Raw genomic sequence first — 21777 nt, forward strand, 5'->3', positions numbered from 1 at the left:
GAATGCGCACTCCACTGTTATGTGACAGAATCGGTGGCGTTAGAAAATATATAAACGCAAGATGTAAAGTGTTGGTCCCATGTTTCATGAGCTGAAAAAATATTTTCCATACGCACATAAAGCTTCTCAGATACAACTTTCCTCAGTACGAAATCCTTGATGACCCACTCTGCTGTCAGACTTAGCATGCTGATATCGCTGGTCCACATGTCAGTCGTGAAGCTAATAGCAGTGACTCTATTACTGTGTAACTCCGAGAGGGCAACATCTGAAAAATAGCACACTTGGTAGTGTGTACCGGGTGCTCGACCAGTCGGCTAAAGCCAATATCACCCACGACAGAGAACGGTTGATTGTCATGGGCAATGAATTCCATTATCTTGCCGTTAATGGATTTCGGCTTTGAGTTGCCTCGCTGAAATTTCTTCAAATGCCTGCTCGATCCACACAGCAGACATTGTGGGTTACATTTTACGTGGCATCATTACATCATGTGCCTACGTTATATAGGTATGCACGTCAGCTTTGACATCGGTTTTGCACATCAGCGTTAAACTAGACATCGGGCCAATACCGATGTTGGCATTTTTAACTAATATCGGCCAATTCCGATATGTCCACCGATATATTGTGCATCCCTAGTTGTTATATTGTTTTTATTGACAACACAGGTAATGTGATTGTGTATAATTACTAAATTATATTATTTTTGTTTTGTCATTTATAGACAGACAGCCCCTGAAGAGAGCACAGACAGAGCGACACTGCCCATGAGTACAACACAGACAGGCAAACCATGAAGGAAGCCAATTAAATACATAATTCATTAATTTAGTGGAAACAAAAAATAAATTAATGTTCATTAAAAAAGCGATAATGAATTATAAAAAATATATGTAAAGTCCCTGGCTCAAAAAAGTTTACGAAAGATGCGTTGCTCTAAGACAGCCTATCTTCCCATATTAATCTCTGTCTATGTCTGTCTATTAAACATTTAAATATATTTTGCATCTAGTATATCTCTACACCGTGACCGCTTTTCAATTTCTAACAATCTCTCTCCACTAGACGGGACTTGCCTAGCTAACCACAACATCCAATAGGTAATACCAAACAGTGTACTACAACATGTCTACTATACAATAAGCTCTTTTTGCACAGACAAGTTGAAAAGGTTCTGGGGAGGTCACAAGGCTTTATTGTGTGGAAAAAGAGCCAGCTCTGCAGAAAGGCAACTGATAATACATGCCACGTGTCCTTGGCAGCTTGCTCCACAGCACACTGCACTGTTTCCTCCTCATAGGGAAGGATAGCACAAGTAATGAACTACAACTACTAGAATATTCTAGAACGAGACCAAGAACTCAACTAGAACTGTAAACAACAATTTGGACTGTCAGAATTTAGAATGAATTTTCAGTTCTGTGGTGTTATAGAATGTTGTGGATATTAGAAAATCAGATTGGATGCACCTAGGTCTTAGTCTGACTGACACCTAACTCGAAGTCCTCCTGACTTTAGAGTCTGGATAGACTATTTTGATGTCAGCACGATGCCTCGATGCCTCGATAATGAAGGCTGTGTTTTTTTAAATAATTAGTTATCTTCGGTCTTTCTCACTCAAACACCCACATGGTGAGCCACATACAGCCCCTGAGCACCGCCCCCTTCCAATACAACTGTTGGATTTTCAAACCTAAACAATGTGAAGTCTCAACCCCCCATGAAAAAAAACACATCAGAAAACCAATCAAAGCTCAGCAAGAATGAAGCACAAATACTGCATTTACAACAGCCTCCTGTCCAGACCAGGGTCGGAGCTCCCTCTGACCACGTGAGCCGCGTCAGCCAGGCTACTCTGGCCTGTTACTCGACATAAAAAGGAAGTAGGCTGTAGCCCTGAAATAATGTAAAAGTGCATTTATAGCCCTCAGCCTTCCTTTAGTATTGATTTGATGTGTCATTGTTTACAGAAGGGTTTACAGCCTGACACCAAGTAGTTTACTTCATGGCAGTAAACCTTACATTATTTTACAACATAAGGATACAGTAATAAAACTCTAAGCTGCTGTGCGTGGCTTTCTCTTGCCAAAGACAAGAAAAGTTTGTCTGCACTTTACAGAAGCTTTTCTAACGTGCTAAAATTATAGGCTAAGATAACACAAGGCTCTTGAGTCTATATCCACTTCTGAATAACAAGAAGCAGTGTCTCCTTTCCTCCAACTTGGTTTACCAAGAACTCCTAATTAATGAAAGTCCACTCTACGTTATCAACAATCAGCTGCTGCTTTAAAAATAGCAGAATCTAGTACAGAACACCATCAAGATATTCAAGCAAAACAAAATAGCATATTGTAAGAAACATAAGGACAGGAATGATGCAACAATATATAAAAATACAGTACCAGTCAAAAGCTTGGACAAACGTACTGATTCAATGATTTTTCTTTACTGTGGGGGATTTTATTTATTTATATACAGTACCAGTGGGGGGCTACAGCCTACATCCTTTTAAAGTCGAGTAACAGGCCAGCATAGCCTGGCTGACGCAGCTCCAGTGGTCAGAGAAGGAGCGCCGCCACTGGCCTGACAGGAGGCTGTTGTAAATGCAGTATTTGTGCTTAATTCTTGTTGAAGCCTTTGGAAGTGTGCCGTAGCCTTTGGAAGTGTGCCGTAGCCTTTGGAAGTGTGCCGTAGCCTTTGGAAGTGTGCCGTAGCCTTTGGAAGTGTGCCGTAGCCTTTGGAAGTGTGCCGTAGCCTTTGGAAGTGTGCCGTAGCCTTTGGAAGTGTGCCGTAGCCTTTGGAAGTGTGCCGTAGCCTTTGGAAGTGTGCCGTAGCCTTTGGAAGTGTGCCGTAGCCTTTGGAAGTGTGCCGTAGCCTTTGGAAGTGTGCCGTAGCCTTTGGAAGTGTGCCGTAGCCTTTGGAAGTGTGCCGTAGCCTTTGGAAGTGTGCCGTAGCCTTTGGAAGTGTGCCGTAGCCTTTGGAAGTGTGCCGTAGCCTTTGGAAGTGTGCCGTAGCCTTTGGAAGTGTGCCGTGCGACCTGTTGTGGAGGAGTGCTGAAAGGGCCTTAAAACATCAGACAATGAAACAGGCACGGCAGCCGCCAAATGAATACCCAGTGGGCACCAGCAACACACCAGCACATGCCACATTCACCGTCTCTCTTGCTCCCCTGCTCTCTACTGCTGTCTTTGCCAAATAGGACTCCGCGCCAGTCAGTGCATTCATTGCAAGAACAAATTAGTTAGGCTATTCAGATATGTTAAACTGTTGAATTTCAAAACTCAAAAGGAACAGTTGCTTCTGTAGGACTCCCTCAAAATGTAAAGAGACCTCTGAAGTAGGGCCTAACCTGTTACTTTCTAATCACAATTGTACTGACCAAGAATGTGGTTAGGCCTAGTACAGGTACTTACAAATTCTTCAAGCATTTTGACCAGGGAACGAGCGTCACAATGCGATGCCCTTGAGACCAAGCGAAGTAAGAACCATCAGGTGCAAAGGCTACAGTCCAGGTCTCTCGCCCGGACTTCTGGTCAAAGGGAGCAACAGGCACTAAGAGTTCACCAATGAACTTAGCCTTACCTGAAAACAGAAACAAGAGGTCAGCAAGGGAACAATAGCACAAATACCATGATGACATGGTGCTTGTGAGCAACATCTGAATGATAGTGTAGAAAAGATGCTTCGGGGCCAACTGACCTTAGCCTGGTGGAACCAGCCTGATCACTGCTTTCATCATTCTATTGCACCAGCCTGATCACTGCTTTCATCAATCTATTTCTAAAGGCGAACACAGATCAGGCTGGTTCCACCACCCTAAGCTGACCTCTGGTGTAGCTGGATATGAACCTTCAATGTCAGAATTGATGCTTAAAAGTAACAGAGATTCTGAGAGTCAATACTGTTTTGTTATTTGACATGCCATTACAAATGTAAATCAATGCTAATGAAGTTGGCTATAAAACACAACATATTATTAGCCCAAATAAACTTATTTTAAATGTGTATCATAAAGATATGGTTGACCAAGTAGCTAAATGAGACATATATCACTTTGATTTATTACACAGTGTTGCAACAAAACACACTATTGTATTTATTTATTATTAGCCCAACTTATTTTAACTGGGTAACATAAACATTCGGTTGGAATATAAATGAGACATCATATATCACATTAATGTATAACGCAAGAGGTGTTGAAACAAAACATCCGTTTTATACAATAGCTATCTGATAAATCAGTGCGCTTCCCCGACGAATGAGGAATGAGTCATACTTCAGAAACGTAGATACCGCCGTCGCCTCCAACACCGAACGACGTGAGAAACAAAGTGTGTCGAACGCTCGCGCGATGTGTGGGTACAGAGTTTCAACCATATTGTCTTTGGTGTGGTGGCACCTAGTATAAACCGCGGGTGCATGGTGAATACGTGACTGTAGTGTGTGAGTCTCTAGTCTAGTAAATAGGTTATATGCTATGGAAGTAACGACTTGACCTACAATACAAAATAAAGTAAGACTACCTATGACGTCACCGACAGATGGAAGGTGTAACATCGTAGCTGGCTAGCTATCTAGGTAGCCTAGTGGTTAGAGCATTGAACTAGTAAGAGAAAAGGTTGCAAGTTCAAATCCCCGAGCTGACAAGGTACAAAATCTGTCGTTCTGCCCCTGAACAGGCAGTTAACCCACTATTCCTAGACCGTCAGTGAAAATAAGAATTTGTTCTTAACTGACTTGCCTAGTAAAATAAAATACATAAAAATCTTAGATAGAGAAATGAACATTAACGTTTGCAACCCCTCCACCCCAAACACAGCAGGATAGTGAAAAGGAACTCAACCTACCTATTTCATTTTCGTTTACAGAATTGGGGAAGCTTGCCATCTAAATAGAAACCGGATCCGTAGAGAAAACACTATTGGTTTAATAACAAAAGTTGTGTGGAAAATAAACAAAGTAGCTAGCTTTATAATTAGCCAGAGAGAAAGCTGGATTCCGAAGTCTGGAATGCTGTGCACGTCGCGCACGTAGCCTGCTGCCCTATTTAATATCGCGTGAGCCCTAACAAAAAAAAATATATTTTAGGAATTATCTTCTTCAAAATCCGTGTGCAGACTAGGTTTTGTTCAATTCAACTGGCTAGCTAAAATCTGCGTATATTGAAATCCACGAAATGACTGTGTTACAAGCACACAGTTGAAATACAATGGCTGAAGAGTAGACTTGATGGCATCTTTTCTTTCACTGGGGAGGTGAGGTCTATCTGAGTGGCAGAGTTTTTTGTCATACGTCATCACAGTTACCAAGGTGATAAAATGGCACCTCCCCTTCATTTGTAACCGTTTTCCACTCTCATTTACAAACATTTATATATTTATATCTTACTGTGCACTGTTCCATTGCAACGGAAAATGGGTATATATAACAAATATATTTCAAACCAGAACTATTTTTCTGTTGAAGCTTAAAGCTATGGGGAGGGGGTCAACAAAATTAAATGTGCATCGTTTACATTGGGGGATTTGCATGTATTTTATGTATTTATTTAACCTTTATTTACAGTTGAAGTCAGAAGTTTATATACACCTTAGCCAAATACATTTAAACTCAGTTTTTTCACAATTCCTGACATTTACTCATAGTAAACATTCCCTGTCTTAGGTCAGTTAGGATCAACACTTTATTTTAAGAATGTGAAATGTCAGAATAATAGCAGAGATAATGATTTATTTCAGCTTTAATTTCTTTCATCACATTCCCAGTGGGTCATAAGTTAACATACACTCATCTAGTGTTTGGTAGCATTCCCTTTAAATTGTTAACTTGGGTCAAACTTTTCAGGTAGCCTTCCACAGTAAGTTAGGTGAATTTTGGCACATTCACCCTGACAGGGCTGGTGCAACTGAGTCAGGTTTGTAGACCTCCTTGCTCGCACACACTTTTTCAGTTCTGCCAACACATTTTCTATAGGATTGAGGTAAGGGCTTTGTGATGGCCACTCCAATACCTTGACTTTGTTGCCCTTAAGCCATTTTGCCACAACTTTGGAAGTATGCTTGGGGTCGTTGTCAATTTGGAAGACCCATTTGCGACCAAGCTTTAACTTCCTGACTGATGTCTTGAGATGTTGCTTCAATATATCCAGCTAATTTTCCATACTCATGATGCCATCTATTTTGTGAAGTGCACCAGTCCCTCCTGCAGCAAAGCACCCCCACAACATGATGCTGCCACCCCTGTGCTTTATGGTTGTGATGATGTTCTTCAGCTTGCAAGCATCCCCCTTTTTCCTCCAAACATAACGATGGTCATTATGGCAAACAGTTCTATTTTTGTTCATCAGACCAGAGGACATTTCTCCAAAAAGTACAACTTTTGTGCCCATGTGCAGTTGTAAACTGTCGTCTGGCTTTTTTTATGGCGGTTTTGGAGCAGTGGCTTCTTCCTTGCTAAGTGGCCTTTCAGGTTATGTCGATATTGGACTCGTTTTACTGTGGATATAGATACCTTTGTACATTTCCTCCAGCATCTTCACAAGGTCCTTTGCTGTTGTTCTGGGATTTATTTGCACTTTTCACACCAAAGAACGAGTCTCCTTCCTAAGCAGTATGACGGCTGCGTGGTCCCATGATGTTTATACTTGCATACTATTGTTTTTACAGATAAACGTGGTACCTTCAGTCATTTGGAAATTGCTCCCAAGGATGAACCAGACTTGTGGAGGTCTACAATTTTTTTCTGAGGTCTTCGCTGATTTCTTTTGATTTCCCCATGATGTTAAGCAGAGGCACTGAGTTTGAAGGTAGGTCTTGAGATACATCCACAGGTACACCTCCAATTGACTCAAATTATTTCAATTAGAATATCAGAAGCTTCTAAAGCCATGACATAATTTTCTGGAATATTCCAAGCTGTTTAAAGACACAATGAACTTAGTATATGTAAACTTCTGACCCACTGGAATTGTGATACAGTGAATTATAAGTGAAATAATCTGACTGTAAACAATTGTTGGAAAAATGACTTGTATCATGCACGAAGTAGATGTCCTAACTGACTTGCCAAAACTATAATTTGTTAACAAGAAATTTGTGGAGTGGTTGAAAACAAGTTTTAATGACTTCAACCTAAGTGTATGTAATCTTCAGACTTCAACTGTACCTAGGCAAATCAGTTAAGAACAAATTCTTATTTACAATGACCGCCTACTAAAAGGCAAAAGGCATTCTGCAGGGATGTGGGCTGGGATTCAAATATATATATATATATATAAATATAGGACTAAACACAAATCACGACAAGAGAAAACACTACATAAAGAGAGACTTAAGACAACAACATAGCAAGGCAGCAACACATGACAACACACCATGGTAGTAACGCAACATGACAACAGCAGCACAAAACATGGTACAAACATTATTGGGCACAGACAAAGCAAAGGGCAAGAAGGTAGAGACAACAATACATCACGCAAAGCAGCCAAGTGTCAGGAAGTGTCCATGATTGAGTCTTTGAATGAAGACACGGAGATAAAGCAGTCCAGTTTGAGTGTTTGTTGCAGCTCGTTCCAGTCGCTAGCTGCAGCAAACTAAAAGTATGAGTGACCCAGGGATGTGTGTGCTTTGTGGACCTTTACACAGAATGTGACTGGCAAAACGGGTGTTATATGTGGAGAATGAGGGCTGCAGTAGATATCTCAGATAGGGGGGAGTGAGGCCTAAGAGGGTTTTATAAATAAGCATCAACCAGTGGGTCTTGTGACAGGTATACAGAGATTACCAGTTTACAGAGGAGTATAGAGTGCAGTGATGTGTCTTATAAGGAGCATTGGTGGCAAATCTGATGTCCGAATGCTAAAGAACATCTAGCCGCTTGAGAGCACACTTACCTGCCGATCTATAAATGATGTCTCCGTAATCTAGCATGGGTAGGATGGTCATCTGAATCAGGGTGTTTGGAAGCTTTGGTGAAAAAGGAGCGGTTACGATAGAGAAAACCAAGTCTAGATTTAACTTTAGCCTGCAGCTTTGATGTGTGCTGAGAGAAGGACAGTGTACCGTCTAGCCATACTCCCAAGTACTGGTATGAGGTAATCACACCTGTGGGGAGATGGGCATTATTCTTACCAAACCACAAAACCTTTGTTTTGGAGGTGATCAAAACAAGGTTAAGGGTAGAGAAAGCTTGTTGGACACAAATATATCTTTGTTGTAGAGCATTTAACACAAAATCTTGGGAGGGGCCACCTGAATATAAGACTGTATCATCTGCATATACATGGATGAGAGAACTTCCTACTGCCTGAGCTATGTTGTTGATGTAAATTGAGAAGAGTGTGGGGCATAGGATTGAGCCTTGGAGTACTCCTTTGGTGACAGGCAGTGGCTGAGACAGCAGATTTATTGACTTTATACACTGCACTCTTTGAGAGGTAGTTAGCAAACCAGGCCTCAGAGACCCCAATGCTCCTTAGCCAGCCCACAAGAATGAAATGGTCTATCGTATCAAAAGCTTTGGCCAAGTCAATAAAAATAGCAGCACAACATTGCTTAGAATCAAGGGAAATGGTGACATCAATGAGGACCTTTAAGGTTGCAGTGTCACATCCATAACCTGAGCGGAAACCAGATTGCATACCCGAGAGAATACTAGAGATCAACAAAGGAGGCATGGCTGAGTCAAATAGGAATCCTGACTTAATGAAATGGTGATTACAGAGCTCAGCCATGTGCTTCTTGTCAGTAACAACCACATCAACATTAAGGGACATGGGCAGCTGTGAAGAGGAGGGTTTATTCTCCAGGTCTTTAACCATTTCCCAGAACATCTTTGGGTTAGGCCAATAGAGGGAGAACTGCTCCTTAAAGTAACTAACGTGGGCCTTCTGGATAGCCTAAGTGCACTTATTTCTAATTTACCTGAACAAGAGTGAGTCAGCCTGAGATGCGTGTGCCGAGCCTTGCGCCAAATACAATTCTTGAGATGGAGTAACTCTGTAAGATCACGGTCGAACCAGGGGCTGAATCTGTTTTTCATTCTCATTTTCAGTCAGTCATTTGAGAAACCAAGGCTGTTGAGTCTGCCGATAAGAATGCGGTGATTGACAGAGTTGAAAGCCTTGGCCAGGTCGATGAAGACGGCTGCACAGTATTGTCTTTATTGTCTTTTGTCAGTATTGTCTTTTATCGATGGCGGTTATGATATCGTTTGGTGCACCTCAGCCACGCTCAAGGTTCTAATGACCAGCTCGGAAACCAGATTGCATAGCGGAGAAGGTAGGGTGGGATTCTAAATGGTCTTTGATCTGTTTGTTAACTTGGATTTCTAAGACATTAGAAAGGCAGGGCAGGATAGATATGGGTCTGTAACAGTTTGGGTCTAGAGTGTTCTCCATTTGAAGAGGGGGATGACCGTGGCAGCTTTCCAATCATTATGGATCTCAAACGATTTGAAAGAGAGGTTGAACAGGTTAGTAATAGGGGTTGCAACAATTTCGGCAGATCATTCTAGAAAGAGAGGGTCCAGATTGTCTGTCCCAGCTGATTTGTAGGGATCCAGATTTTGCAGTTCTTTCAGAACATAAGCTATCTGGATTTGGGTGAAGGAGAAGCGGGGGGGAGGGGTCTTGGGCAAGTTGTTGTGGGAGGTGCAGAGCTCTTGGCCGTGGTAGGGGTAGCCAGGTTGAAAGCATGGCCAGCTGTAGAAAAATGCTTTTTGAAATGTTTGATTATCATAGATTTATCGGTGGTGACAGTGTTTCCTAGCCTCAGTGCAGTGGGCAGCTGGGAGGAGGGGATCTTTTTCTCCATTGACTTTAGTGTAAAAAAACATTTTGGAATTTGTACTACAAGATGCAAATTTCTGTTTGAAAGAGCTAGCCGGATTTATGGATTTACGGTTTTATGGTTGTACCTGGTAGGTTCCTTGATGATTTGTGTGATAGAGGGCATCTATCTTAGATTGTAGGAAGGCTGGGGGGGTCGGGGTGTTAAGCATATCCCAGTTTAGGTCACCTAACAGTACGAACCCTGAAGATAGATGGGGGGCAATCAATTCACATATGGAGTCCAGGGCACCGCTGGGGGTTGAGGAGGGTCTATAACAAGCGGCAAAGATGAGACTTCTCTGGAAAGGTGGATTTTTAAAAGTATAAGCTCAAACTGTTTTGGCACAGACCTGGATATTATGACAGAACTCTGCAGGCCATCTCTGCAGTAGATTGCAACTCTGCCCCCTTTGGCAGTTCTATCTTGACGGAAAATGTAGTTGGGGATGGAAATTTCTTAATTTTTGGTGGCCTTTCTAAACCAGGATTCAGAGATGGCTAGGACATAAGGGTTGGCGGAGTGTGCTAAAGCAGTGAATAAAACAAACTTAGGGAGGAGGCTTCTGATGTTAACATGCATTAAACCAAGGCTTTTACGGTTACAGAAGTCAACAAATGAGTACCTGGGGAATAGGTCTGGTACTGGGGGCTACAGGGCCTGGGTTAACCTCTGCATCAACAGAGGAACAGAGGAGGAGTAGGATAAGGGTACGGCTAAAGGCTATAAGAACTGGTTGTCTAGTGCACTGGGAACAGAGAATAAAAGGAGCAAATTTCTGGGCGTGGTAGAATAGATTCAGGGCATAATGTACAGACAAGGGTATGGTAGGATGTGTGTACAGTGGAGGTAAACCTAGGCGTTGTGACAATGAGAGAGATTGCATCTCTGGAGGAACCATTTAAGCCAGTTGAGGTCTCCGCATGTCTGGGGGGTGGGACAAAAGAGCTATCTAAGCCATGTTGAGCGGGACTGGGGGCTCTACAGTGAAATAAAACAATAAGTACTAACCGATACAGCAGTAGACAAGGCATATTGACATTAGAGAGAGGCATAAAGCAATTACGGGTGTTGATCGGGAGAGCTTAGACAACAACGGGTAGATGGCAATGAATGGGCAGAGAGGGTCAGTTTGGGACACGCGGGACCTGAGTTCGAGGCTGGTGCCGACAGATAAACAAAAAGAGGTACCGCGTTAGTAAATAGTCCAGCAGGCATCAGTGTAGCCGAGTGATCATATGGTCCAATGAGCAGCAATAGCTAAGTCAGGGAGCCGTTCAGTAGTCGCTACTACGCTAGGCGAGCGGGAGACAACGGCGTTCAGAAACTTAGCGGGCCGGGGCTTACGAATGGGTCTTAAGCGACATCACAACGAAAAGCCTGTTGAAACTACATTGGACGATTACGTCGGCAGACCAGTCGCGATGGATTGGGCTCCATGTCGACAATAAAGGGTCCAGGCCAATTCGTAAAAGAGGTATTGTAGCACAATAAGTTAGCCGGTATATGGGCCTATCTCAAGGCTAACTGGTGCTTGCTTCGGGATAGGAGGTATTCTGTGAAATCAAACTGTCCACTTAGGAAGCAACACTGATTGACAATAAATTTCACATGCTGTTGTGCAAATGGTATAGACAACAAGTTGAAATTATAGGCGATTAGCAAGACACACCCAATAAGTGGTTTTGTGGTGGTTTTGCAGGTGGTGACCACAGACCACTTCTCAGTTCCTATGCTTCCTAACTGATGTTTTGGTCACTTTTGAATGCTGCCGGTGCTTTCACTCTAGTGGTAGCATAAGACAGAGTCTACAACTCACACAAGTGGCTCTGGTAGTGCAGCTCATCCAGGAATGATGGAGGCGCTACCAGGAGACAGGCCAGTACATCAGGAGACGTGGAGGAGGCCGTAGGAGGGCAACAACCCAGCAGCAGGACCGCTACCTTCGCCTTTGTGCAAGGAGGAGCAGGAGGAGCACTGCCAGAGCCCTGCAAAATGACCTCCAGCAGGCCACAAATGTGCATGTGTCTGCTCAAACGGTCAGAAACAGACTCCATGAGGGTGGTATGAGGGCCCGACGTCCACAGGTGGGGGTTGTGCTTACAGCCCAACACCGTGCAGGACATTTGGCATTTGCCAGAGAACACCAAGATTGGCAAATTCGCCATTGGCGCCCTGTGCTCTTCACAGATGAAAGCAGGTTCACACTGAGCACGTGACAGACGTGAGAGTCTGGAGATGCCGTGGAGAACGTTCTGCTGACTGCAACATCATCCAGCATGACCGGTTTGGCGGTGGGTCAGTCATGATGTGGGGTGGCATTTCTTTGGGGGGCCGCACAGCCCTCCATGTGCTCGCCAGAGGTAGCCTGACTGCCATTAGGTACCGAGAGGAGATCATCAGACCCCTTGTGAGACCATATGCTGGTGTGGTTGGCCCTGGGTTCCTCCTAATGCAAGACAATGCTAGACCTCACGTGGCTGGAGTGTGTCAGCAGGTCAGCAGAGGAAGGAATTGATGCTATGGACTGTCCCGCCCGTTCCCCAGACCTGAATCCAATTGAGCACATTTGGGACATCATGTCTCGCTCCATCCACCAAAGCACCAACAGTTGCACCACAGACTGTCCAGGAGTTGGCGGATGCTTTAGTCCAGGTCTGGGAGGAGATCCCTCAGGAGACCATCCGCCACCTCATCAGGAGCATGCCCAGGCGTTGTAGGGAGGTCATACAGGCACATGGAGGCCACACACATTACTGAGCCTCATCTTGACATGTTTTAAGGACATCATCAAAGTTGAATCAGCCTGTAGTGTGGTTTTCCACTTTAATTTTGAGTGTGACTCCAAATCCAGACCTCCATGGGTTGATATATTTGATTTCCGTTGATCATTTTTGTGTGATTTTGTTGTCAGCAACTTCAAATATGTAAAGAAAAAAGTATTTAACAAGAATATTTCATCCTAATAATTTTGCACGCCCAATTTTTCAGTTTTTGATTTGTTAAAAAAGTTTGAAATATCCAATAAATGTCATTCCACTTCATGATTGTGTCCCACTTGTTGTTGATTCTTCACAAAAAAATACAGTTTTATATCTTTATGTTTGAAGCCTGAAATGTGGCAAAAGGTCGCAAAGTTCAAGGGGGCCAAATACTTGCGCAAGGCACTGTAAATGTGAAATCATAAAAAAAAAAATGGAATACATTTGCAACAAAAAATAAATAAATAATATTTGTCAGTATGGGGTATTTTTTTAAACTTAAGTTTATTTAGTAAATATTTTCTTAACTCTAATTTTATTAAAACTGCATTGTTGGTTAAGGGCTTGTAAGTATTTCTCGGTAAGTATTCGGCGCATGTGACAAATAAAATTTGATTTAGTATCTATTCCCAAAATGTTTTGTCTTAGCGAGAACCATTTCACTTCAAATCTCGCTCACGAAAGTCCTAGATCTTTCTCGCTCTTCCAAGAGAAAGGCCTCATCAGGAACCTGATGTTGAGAGATGTCATTTTCACTGGTCAGTTGTGACAATCTTGTCTAAGGGATCGATAAACAACTTTAATGAGCAGAATGGGTTAATACATCTTTACAAATGTCACACAATCACATCAGACAGGGTACACCACAATTTGATTATTTCAATAGCTATAAGAAACTTTCTTAATAAAGTGTAAGAAAAATCTGATCCAGAAATCAATCTTGAGTACAACAATCACTTAAAGAACCTTAAACATATGTTGTGGGTAGAAACTGGCTTCTGACCTTGGCCTTCCAAAATATGACACAAACATGTTGAATCATACAAAGTCTGAAGTTCTTGAAATGTATATCAGTTTTGATAATGAGCAACGCTTTTCATACGTTTGACCTACATTGACTGGTAGGATTAGTTATACAGTCCTGTCCAGAAACAGATCTACAAAAATGCCTGGAGGTTAGAGGCTATAGGGGTCGTTTATGGACAGGCCACACAGATCGCACCGAGTTCCATACGAAACTAAAAACCATCAGGCCTGTGGTGGTAGTTCTTCAAAGTAACTATGGCATACATTCTTATGATAGGATTATGAGCCATAGAAGATTGCAGGCTCATGAGTGCATTGTAAACAAGCATGTTGTCTGCTATTACTGGCCTCATCTCTATTCATGTACATTCATAATGAAGCATATCACCCTGTCTGGCACACATACAGTACAATAAAATAATCTGTACTTAGAAACATCTCAACAAAAACATAATTAACCAAGCATTTGTGGTGCTGCATGTCTATTGGTCAGAAAAGGTTAAAACGTTAAAGTCTGAAGTTATTTTGAGTATGCTCTTTTCCGTACAACAACTAGGCCTATATGCAGCTTTTGGTCTATCGCACAGACCGGTCCAGTATGCATTTGAAATCATGTCTGGCCACCAACATGATATTTGAAGCTTATAAAGAAATAAACTACCAGCCTAAATATACCTTTTCATATTCTTAACTGTGCTTTTACCAAGTCGCACAAATTGGAAATGGAAGAACAGTACACAGAGTGGAGCTTCCCTGAGAGGATAACGTATCTACAAATTTCTATGAGCAGTCATCAAACATCAAGCCATTTTGAAATCATGTCACAAAACCATGCAGATGAGTTTTGCCCTCGACAGTGCAATAACAAAACTGCACTCGTGTTCAGATGTCAGTCAAAAGCCTGGAACTGAAGATACAAAAAACATTTTCCCTTTTCTTTTCTGAAAAGAACAAAACTAAGCAATAGACCAATGGAGTGCAAGCACTTGGTGACTTACTGATATCATGTAATGTTGTAATAGACAGACATAAACCTGCTGACTGGTCAGTGGGTGAACTGTCACAGGCTTTTGTAAACAAACGTAACCTGTGTCTTACCAAAGATGCTCTCTCAGCTACTGCAGATATGAGTTAGAATGTCTTCTATAGAAATAAATTAAAGCACTCCAGTATCCAGTAAATGTCCTTGTTTTTGAAAGAAACACCATTTTCTTAGCACAGCTGAAACCTGTTGTTCTGATTAAAGAAGCAATAAAACTGGCCTTCTTTAGACTAGTTGAGTATCTGGAGCATCAGCATTTGTGGGTTCGATTACAGGCTCAAAATGGCCAGAAACAAAGCACTTTCTTCTGAAACTCGTCAGTCTATTCTTGTTCTGAGAAATGAAGGCTATTCCATGCGAGAAATTGCTAAGAAACTAAACACTAATGCACTTGTCCTCTTGCTCAGTTGTGCACCGGGGCCTCCCACTCTTTCTATTCTGGTTATAGCCAGATTGCACTGTTCTGTGAAGGGAGTAGTACACAGCGTTGTGCAAGATTTTCAGTTTCTTAGCAATTACTCACATGGAATAGCCTTTATTTCTCAGAACAGGAATAGACTGACAAGTTTCAGAAGAAAGTACTTTGGTCTGGCCATTTTGAGCCTGTAATCAAATCCACAAATGCTGATGCTCCAGATACTCAACTTGTCTAAAGAAGGCCAGTTTTAATGTTTCTTTAATCAGAACAACAGTTTTCAGCTGTGCTAACATCTTTGCAAAAGAGTTTTCTAATGATCAATTAGCTAATTCAAGTTTATCATTTTAAAAGGCTAACACAATGTGCCATTGGAACACAGGAGTGACAGTTCCTGATAATGGGCCTCTGTACACCTATGTAGATACTCCATTAAAATCAGCTGTTTCCAGGTACAATAGTCATTTACAACATGAACAATGTCTACACTGTGTTTCTGATCAATTTGATGTTATTTTAAAATGGACAAAAAAATGTGCTTATCTTTCAAAAACAAGGACATTTCTAAGTCACTCCAAACTTTTGAACGGTAGTATATATTACAAATACCCATTTGAAATACCTATATGGATATGAATCACGAGAGGTTGGTGGCACCTTAATTGGGGAGGACGGGCTTATGGTAATGGCTGGAGCGGAATCAGTTTAATGGTATCCAACACATGGTTTCTATGTGTTTGATGCCATTCCAGCAATTATTATGAGCCGTCCTCCCCTCAGCAGCCTCCACTAATGTGAATAGCATGACAGTAACAATGAAGTCGGGATAGTCTGATGGCAGTTTGAGTAAGCTGGATAATGGCGCCCCCTATCTGCCGCTCAAAAACAGTATAAACGAGTGAGTGACATTATGGCAAATCTTTTTCATTATGGCAAGGGCAATAAACACATTTTATTGGCAAACATGTTTAGAGAGTTTGAAGACCTATATGAGTAAAATGCTGAGAGCAAAACTAACAAACAAGAAAATGACAACAGACAGAAATTGTCAAAGGGGCAAAATTCCAAACCCAATCCATAACATCAAGACTTCAAAAAGAACACTGAAAGGGTCGATTTCAGCCTCCCTTCACACAATCAATACTTGTACATACAAAACTTACTCCGTATGTTCAACAAACATACCTTTCTCCTTATATACAACACATGACCTATCACCAATGAGGTCTTCTGTCAACATCCTGACAGAGAAGGGTTAAAACATGTCTCGTTCCTAAATCAAGGAAAAACTGTAAATGGGTGATTTGATTTGAATCATCTTAAATTTCAATAGTAAAATCATACATTTCAATCATGGAGCCATCTAGATTGAGAGGTAGCAAATCAAACATTTACATGTGAATTCATTTAAGAAGGTAGAGTGAATGAATTGGTGTTCCAATTCCCCACCCTTCTCCCTAAAGTGTGCACTTGGCTTGCTCACTTTCATGCATCAATTTTAAAACATATAATTTTTTAGAAGCATGGTGGAGAGAGTTGCCACCATATTTCCTACACCAGTCTGTCCTTTCCTTTTTAACGACCGTGAGCAAAGAGCACCCTTCTGGGAGAAGGCTTCAGAATAAGACAGTAATCATTTCCAATAGTTGGGAAAGTGACGGATCAATGTGAAACCTTGCGAATCAGATAGTGGCTCAAAGGGTTGACTTTAAATCTAGCTCGACTGTCTGTTGAAACTCATATCACAGCGCTGGGTCATCATCAGCCTCCTCTTTTCTACCGATACACCCAACAGCATCTAATCAAGATCAATGCCAGTCCTCACCTCACAGAGGCATCATTCATATCATGTTCTGCTCTCTCCATACCCAACACTTCCCATTACAAACGGTTCATTTCCCATTACAGCACATAAAACACATGTTTATCAGCTATGTGCACAGATCACTGGCACATTTGTTTATCAAATATTTCTACTAGTTATATTATTGTGTACTCATTAATAACACGAATTCAGCAATATGCACCCCCCTTACTCTCAACGAAATAGGGTTAGTATATAAATGCTGTATTGAAAAAGACATGAGAATAGTGAGATATGGCAGTCAGTTAGCTTGAGGGATATTTCAGTTCACATTCAATCTTAAGAAGTTTGTCAGAGTTCCTGAAATGGGATTAAAGGTTACACTTGGCATTTAGTTACACATTGACATAACAATATGGGATGAAATATGACCCGCTTGGAACAAGTGACCCTTTTGGCAGGTTTGAATGCCTCTTTGATATAGGAGGGTGCAACAGAAGGGTTTATTGACATTTGAGCAGGGCAACTTAAATAACAACCCCTTGACTGACACACACAGGTCTCTGATGATATCATCTGCTGTCAAATTTCTCAGAGGCAAATCCAGATTTACAAGGGGAAGTCAACTGTAATGTTAGAGTCTCTGTTTACAAGTTGTTTCTGTGTCCTGAACTTTCAGGAAACATGGGATTGAGCTGTGATTCTAGTTGAAAACTAGCCACATCATCACTGGTTACTGTCTGTTTAAAACTGTGACCAAATGGGCATAGCAACACATGGGTACTGGGAGTGAACATGATTTATTATGGGACATTTCAGAGATGCTTGTGCACACTTTGGCTCTAGAGTGACCTACCCCAGCCATATCAAAGAGATTAGAGTGGTAACACTAGATGAGTCCATATGTTAAGATCATCACTAGCAGGGCTGCCATGCCTTCTGCAATGGGGATTAAAGGGAGCTGACACAACAACAAAAAAGAACTGTCAAAAGACTAATGCATCTTCCCTTTACATGTGAAATCATATATTAATGAAGAGTTATAATACAGAGATTATAATGGTAATCCAATGTGGTTATGAACAATCAGAGTTAAGGAGAGGTGGTAGCAGTCTGCTTCCTCTCCTCCTGGGCGAGGGGGTGGTCCCAGGTCACTTCTGGGCCTGGGATTGGCTGGCCTATGTTAGGGGAGAGAGCCAAAGTATTGCGTGGCCACCAGCCATGGGTCATTCTGCTGTCACCATGGAAACCCTGATGTGGTGCAGCCTTGGAGAATCTGAAATGGAGGGGACATGTTTGTCAGATTACAGCCAAAAGGCCTATCTATAAACAAAGGATGTAAGTCAACAATAATGTTTGATTAGAGCGGTTATAGTAGTTACACAGAGTAAAGTGATACAATTTCCAACAGGGAAGGAGACAGGTTTTCACCATGACAACGGCTCCTTGTGTGGTACATCGTCTTCCTGAGTGTCTGATCTTCTGGGCTGGCCATCTTCTGGGCTTCCCTCCACATCTTCCAGGAGGTTGGCTGTGGAGTTGGCTGTGCCCAGTCTTAGAGGGGATATGGTCAAGGGAAACACCTAAAGGCCTGGATATTGATACATATGCATCTGTATTATACAGTATGTGGTACTTGAACATTGAGTTCTATAAAAAGCCATCACTGCAAAAACGGAACACATCCAATGTTTCTGATTGGAAATTAGCATCGATTGGCAATGAAGGATACGACTGGTGCTTCAGGAGCGTTCTTCTTTTTAACTTTCTTCTCTTTGTCTTGTCAGAGAATGATCTGGCGATTTCAAACAGCTTCTTTCTTGTTGCTAGGTGGGAGAGAAGACAACCATATCGGGGGGGTTTGCAAAAGGATGCTGTTCTAGTGATTGAGTTCGTTAACTGGCCACTGCCAGAGAGAGACAGGGGATGGTAATAATGTGTATTGAGTGGCCTGCTGGTAGAGGATGCCTTACATTTGCCCATGTGTTTGAGTTTGTCTCTGAACATGGCGTCATCTGACACAGCAGTACAAGCCTCCACCGACCTCGAAGCACAGTGCTCTCCTGGAAACAAAGAAATTAGTTGTAAAAGACAAACATAAGCATATTGTGCACACACACAGAATCACACAAGAAAACACTAACGCAGTAACACACATTCACATATAATAATGAACCTGAGTAGTGAACAAACAATCTACTTCAACCATTTTTGTAAAGTCTTAATTGGTGACTACAACTGTAGTTACATTTTCTCTGGGCACTTGAAGAATTGTTAAAAAAAAAAAAAAATTTTTTTTAATTACTATAGAACAAAGATAAATTATATAAATGTATATGTGTATGTACAGTACCAGTCAAAAGTTTAGACACACAAACTCTGTAGTAACCAGACATGACTGCCCTTGACCAGCACAAAAACATCCTATGGTGTACTGCATTAGCATCGAATAGCCCCCTGAAAATGCAACTTTTCAGGGAAGTTAGGAACCAATATACACAAGCAGTTAGGAAAGCAATTTGCATCCTATAGCACAAATTCCCAAATGTTCTGGGACACGGTAAAGTCCATGGAGAACAAGAGCACCTCCTCCCAGCTGCCCACTGCACTGAGGCTAGGAAACACTGTCACCACCAATAAATCTTCAATAATTGAGAATTTCAAAAAACATTTTTCTATGCCTGGCCATACTTTCCACCTGGCTACCCCTACCCCGGTCAACAGCTCTGCATGTCCCATAGCAACTTGCCCAAGCCTCCCCCATTTCTCCTTCACCCAAATCCAGATAGCTAATGATCGGAAAGAGTTGCAAAATCTGGATCCCTACAAATCAGTTGGGCTAGACATTCTGGACAACCTCTTTCTAAAATGATCTGCCAAAATTGTTGTAACCCCTATTACTAGCCTGTTTAACCTCTCTTTTGTATCGTCTGAGATCCCCAAAGATTGGAAAGCTGCCGCAGTCATCCCCCTCTTCAAAAGGGGGAGACACTCTAGACCCAAACTGTAACAGACCTATATCTATTCTGCCCTGCCTTTCTAAAGTCTTCGAAAGCCAAGTTAACAAACAGATCACAGACCATTTAGAATCCCACCGTACCTTCTCCGCTATAAAATCTGGTTTCCAAGCTGGTCATGGGTGCACCACAGCCACGCTCAAGGTCCTAAACGATATCATAACCGCCATTGAGAAAAGATAATACTGTGCAGCAGTCTTCATCGACCTGACCAAGGCTTTCAACTATGTCAATCACCGCATTCTTATCGGCAGACTCAACAGCCTTGGTTTCTCAAATGACTGCCTCGCCGGGTTCACCAACTACTTCTCAGATAGAGTTCAGTGTGTTAAATCGGAGGGCCTCTTGTCCGGGCCTCTGGCAGTCTCTATGGGGTTGCCACAGGGTTCAATTCCCGGGCCAACTCTTTTCTCTGTATACATCAATGATGTCGGTCTTGCTGCTGGTGATTCTCTGATCCACCTCTATGCAGACGACACCATTCTGTATACTTCTGACCCTTCTTTGGACACTATGTTAACAAACCTTCAGATGAGCTTCAATGCCATACAACTCTCCTTCTGTGGCCCCCAACTGCTCTTAAATGCAAGTAAAACTAAATGCATGCTCTTCAACCGATCACTGCCCGCACCTTCTCGCCCATCCAGAATCACTACTCTGGATGGTTCTGACATAGAATATGTGGACAACTACAAATACAGTGCCTTGCGAAAGTATTCGGCCCCCTTGAACTTTGCGACATTTTGCCACATTTCAGGCTTCAAACATAAATATATAAAACTGTATTTTTTTGTGAAGAATCAACAACAAGTGGGACACAATCATGAAGTGGAACAACATTTATTGGATATTTCAAACTTTTTTAACAAATCAAAAACTAAAAAAATTGGGCGTGCAAAATTATTCAGCCACTTTACTTTCAGTGCAGCAAACTCTCTCCAGAAGTTCAGTGAGGATCTCTGAATGATCCAATGTTGACCTAAATGACTAATGATGATAAATACAATCCACCTGTGTGTAATCAAGTCTCCGTATAAATGCACCTGCACTGTGATAGTCTCAGAGGTCCGTTAAAAGCGCAGAGAGCATCATGAAGAACAAGGAACACACCAGGCAGGTCCGAGATACTGTTGTGAAGAAGTTTAAAGCCGGATTTGTATACAAAAAGATTTCCCAAACTTTAAACATCCCAAGGAGCACTGTGCAAGCAATAATATTGAAATGGAAGGAGTATCAGACCACTGCAAATCTACCAAGAACAGACCATCCTTCTAAACTTTCAGCTCATACAAGGAGAAGACTGATCAGAGATGCAGCCAAGAGGCCCATGATCACTCTGGATGAACTGCAGAGATCTACAGCTGAGGTGGGAGACTCTGTCCATAGGACAACAATCAGTCGTATATTGCACAAATCTGGCCTTTATGGAAGAGTGGCAAGAAGAAAGCCATTTCTTAAAGATATCCATAAAAAGTGTCGTTTAAAGTTTGCCACAAGCCACCTGGGAGACACACCAAACATGTGGAAGAAGGTGCTCTGGTCAGATGAAACCAAAATTGAACTTTTTGGCAACAATGCAAAACATTATGTTTGGCGTAAAAGCAACACCCTGAACACACCATCCCCACTGTCAAACATGGTGGTGGCAGCATCATGGTTTGGGCCTGCTTTTCTTCAGCAGGGACAGGGAAGATGGTTAAAATTGATGGGAAGATGGATGGAGCCAAATACAGGACCATTCTGGAAGAAAACCTGATGGAGTCTGCAAAAGACCTGAGACTGGGACGGAGATGTCTTCCAACAAGACAATGATCCAAAACATAAAGCAAAATCTACAATGGAATGGTTAAAAAATAAACATATCCAGGTGTTAGA

The 21777-nt window shown here is 42.0% G+C and overlaps 2 protein-coding genes across 7 annotated transcripts in view; both read right to left on the minus strand.

Annotated features, from left to right (window-relative positions):
- The window catches only part of LOC124005075 (WD repeat and SOCS box-containing protein 1), a 43680-nt gene extending 38413 nt beyond the window's left edge, over positions 1 to 5267 (minus strand). The window contains exons 1-2 of one of the 2 annotated variants that reach the window (XR_006833560.1): positions 4854 to 5267; positions 3417 to 3585 (exon numbers count right to left, since the gene is read on the minus strand). Coding sequence is in view for 1 of the 2 variants with exons in the window: in XM_046313994.1 (XP_046169950.1) it covers positions 3417 to 3585; positions 4854 to 4893 (209 nt within the window). In the remaining variant the exon portion in view is untranslated. The remainder of the gene's footprint in view (positions 1 to 3416; positions 3586 to 4853) is intronic. The other variant, XM_046313994.1, reaches the window with a different exon arrangement.
- Positions 5268 to 16013: 10746 nt separating this feature from the next.
- The window catches only part of LOC124005697 (CUE domain-containing protein 1-like), a 47981-nt gene continuing 42217 nt past the window's right edge, over positions 16014 to 21777 (minus strand). For all 5 annotated transcript variants that reach the window (XM_046315180.1, XM_046315175.1, XM_046315177.1 and 2 more), the window contains 4 exons: positions 18859 to 18948; positions 18618 to 18711; positions 18317 to 18439; positions 16014 to 18161 (listed from right to left, as the gene is read on the minus strand). In XM_046315180.1, the coding sequence (XP_046171136.1) occupies position 18161; positions 18317 to 18439; positions 18618 to 18711; positions 18859 to 18948 (308 nt within the window). In that variant the 3' untranslated portion in view covers positions 16014 to 18160. The remainder of the gene's footprint in view (positions 18162 to 18316; positions 18440 to 18617; positions 18712 to 18858; positions 18949 to 21777) is intronic.

Source organism: Oncorhynchus gorbuscha, linkage group LG19, assembly GCF_021184085.1.
Source record: "Oncorhynchus gorbuscha isolate QuinsamMale2020 ecotype Even-year linkage group LG19, OgorEven_v1.0, whole genome shotgun sequence".
Lineage (NCBI taxonomy): Eukaryota > Metazoa > Chordata > Actinopteri > Salmoniformes > Salmonidae > Oncorhynchus > Oncorhynchus gorbuscha.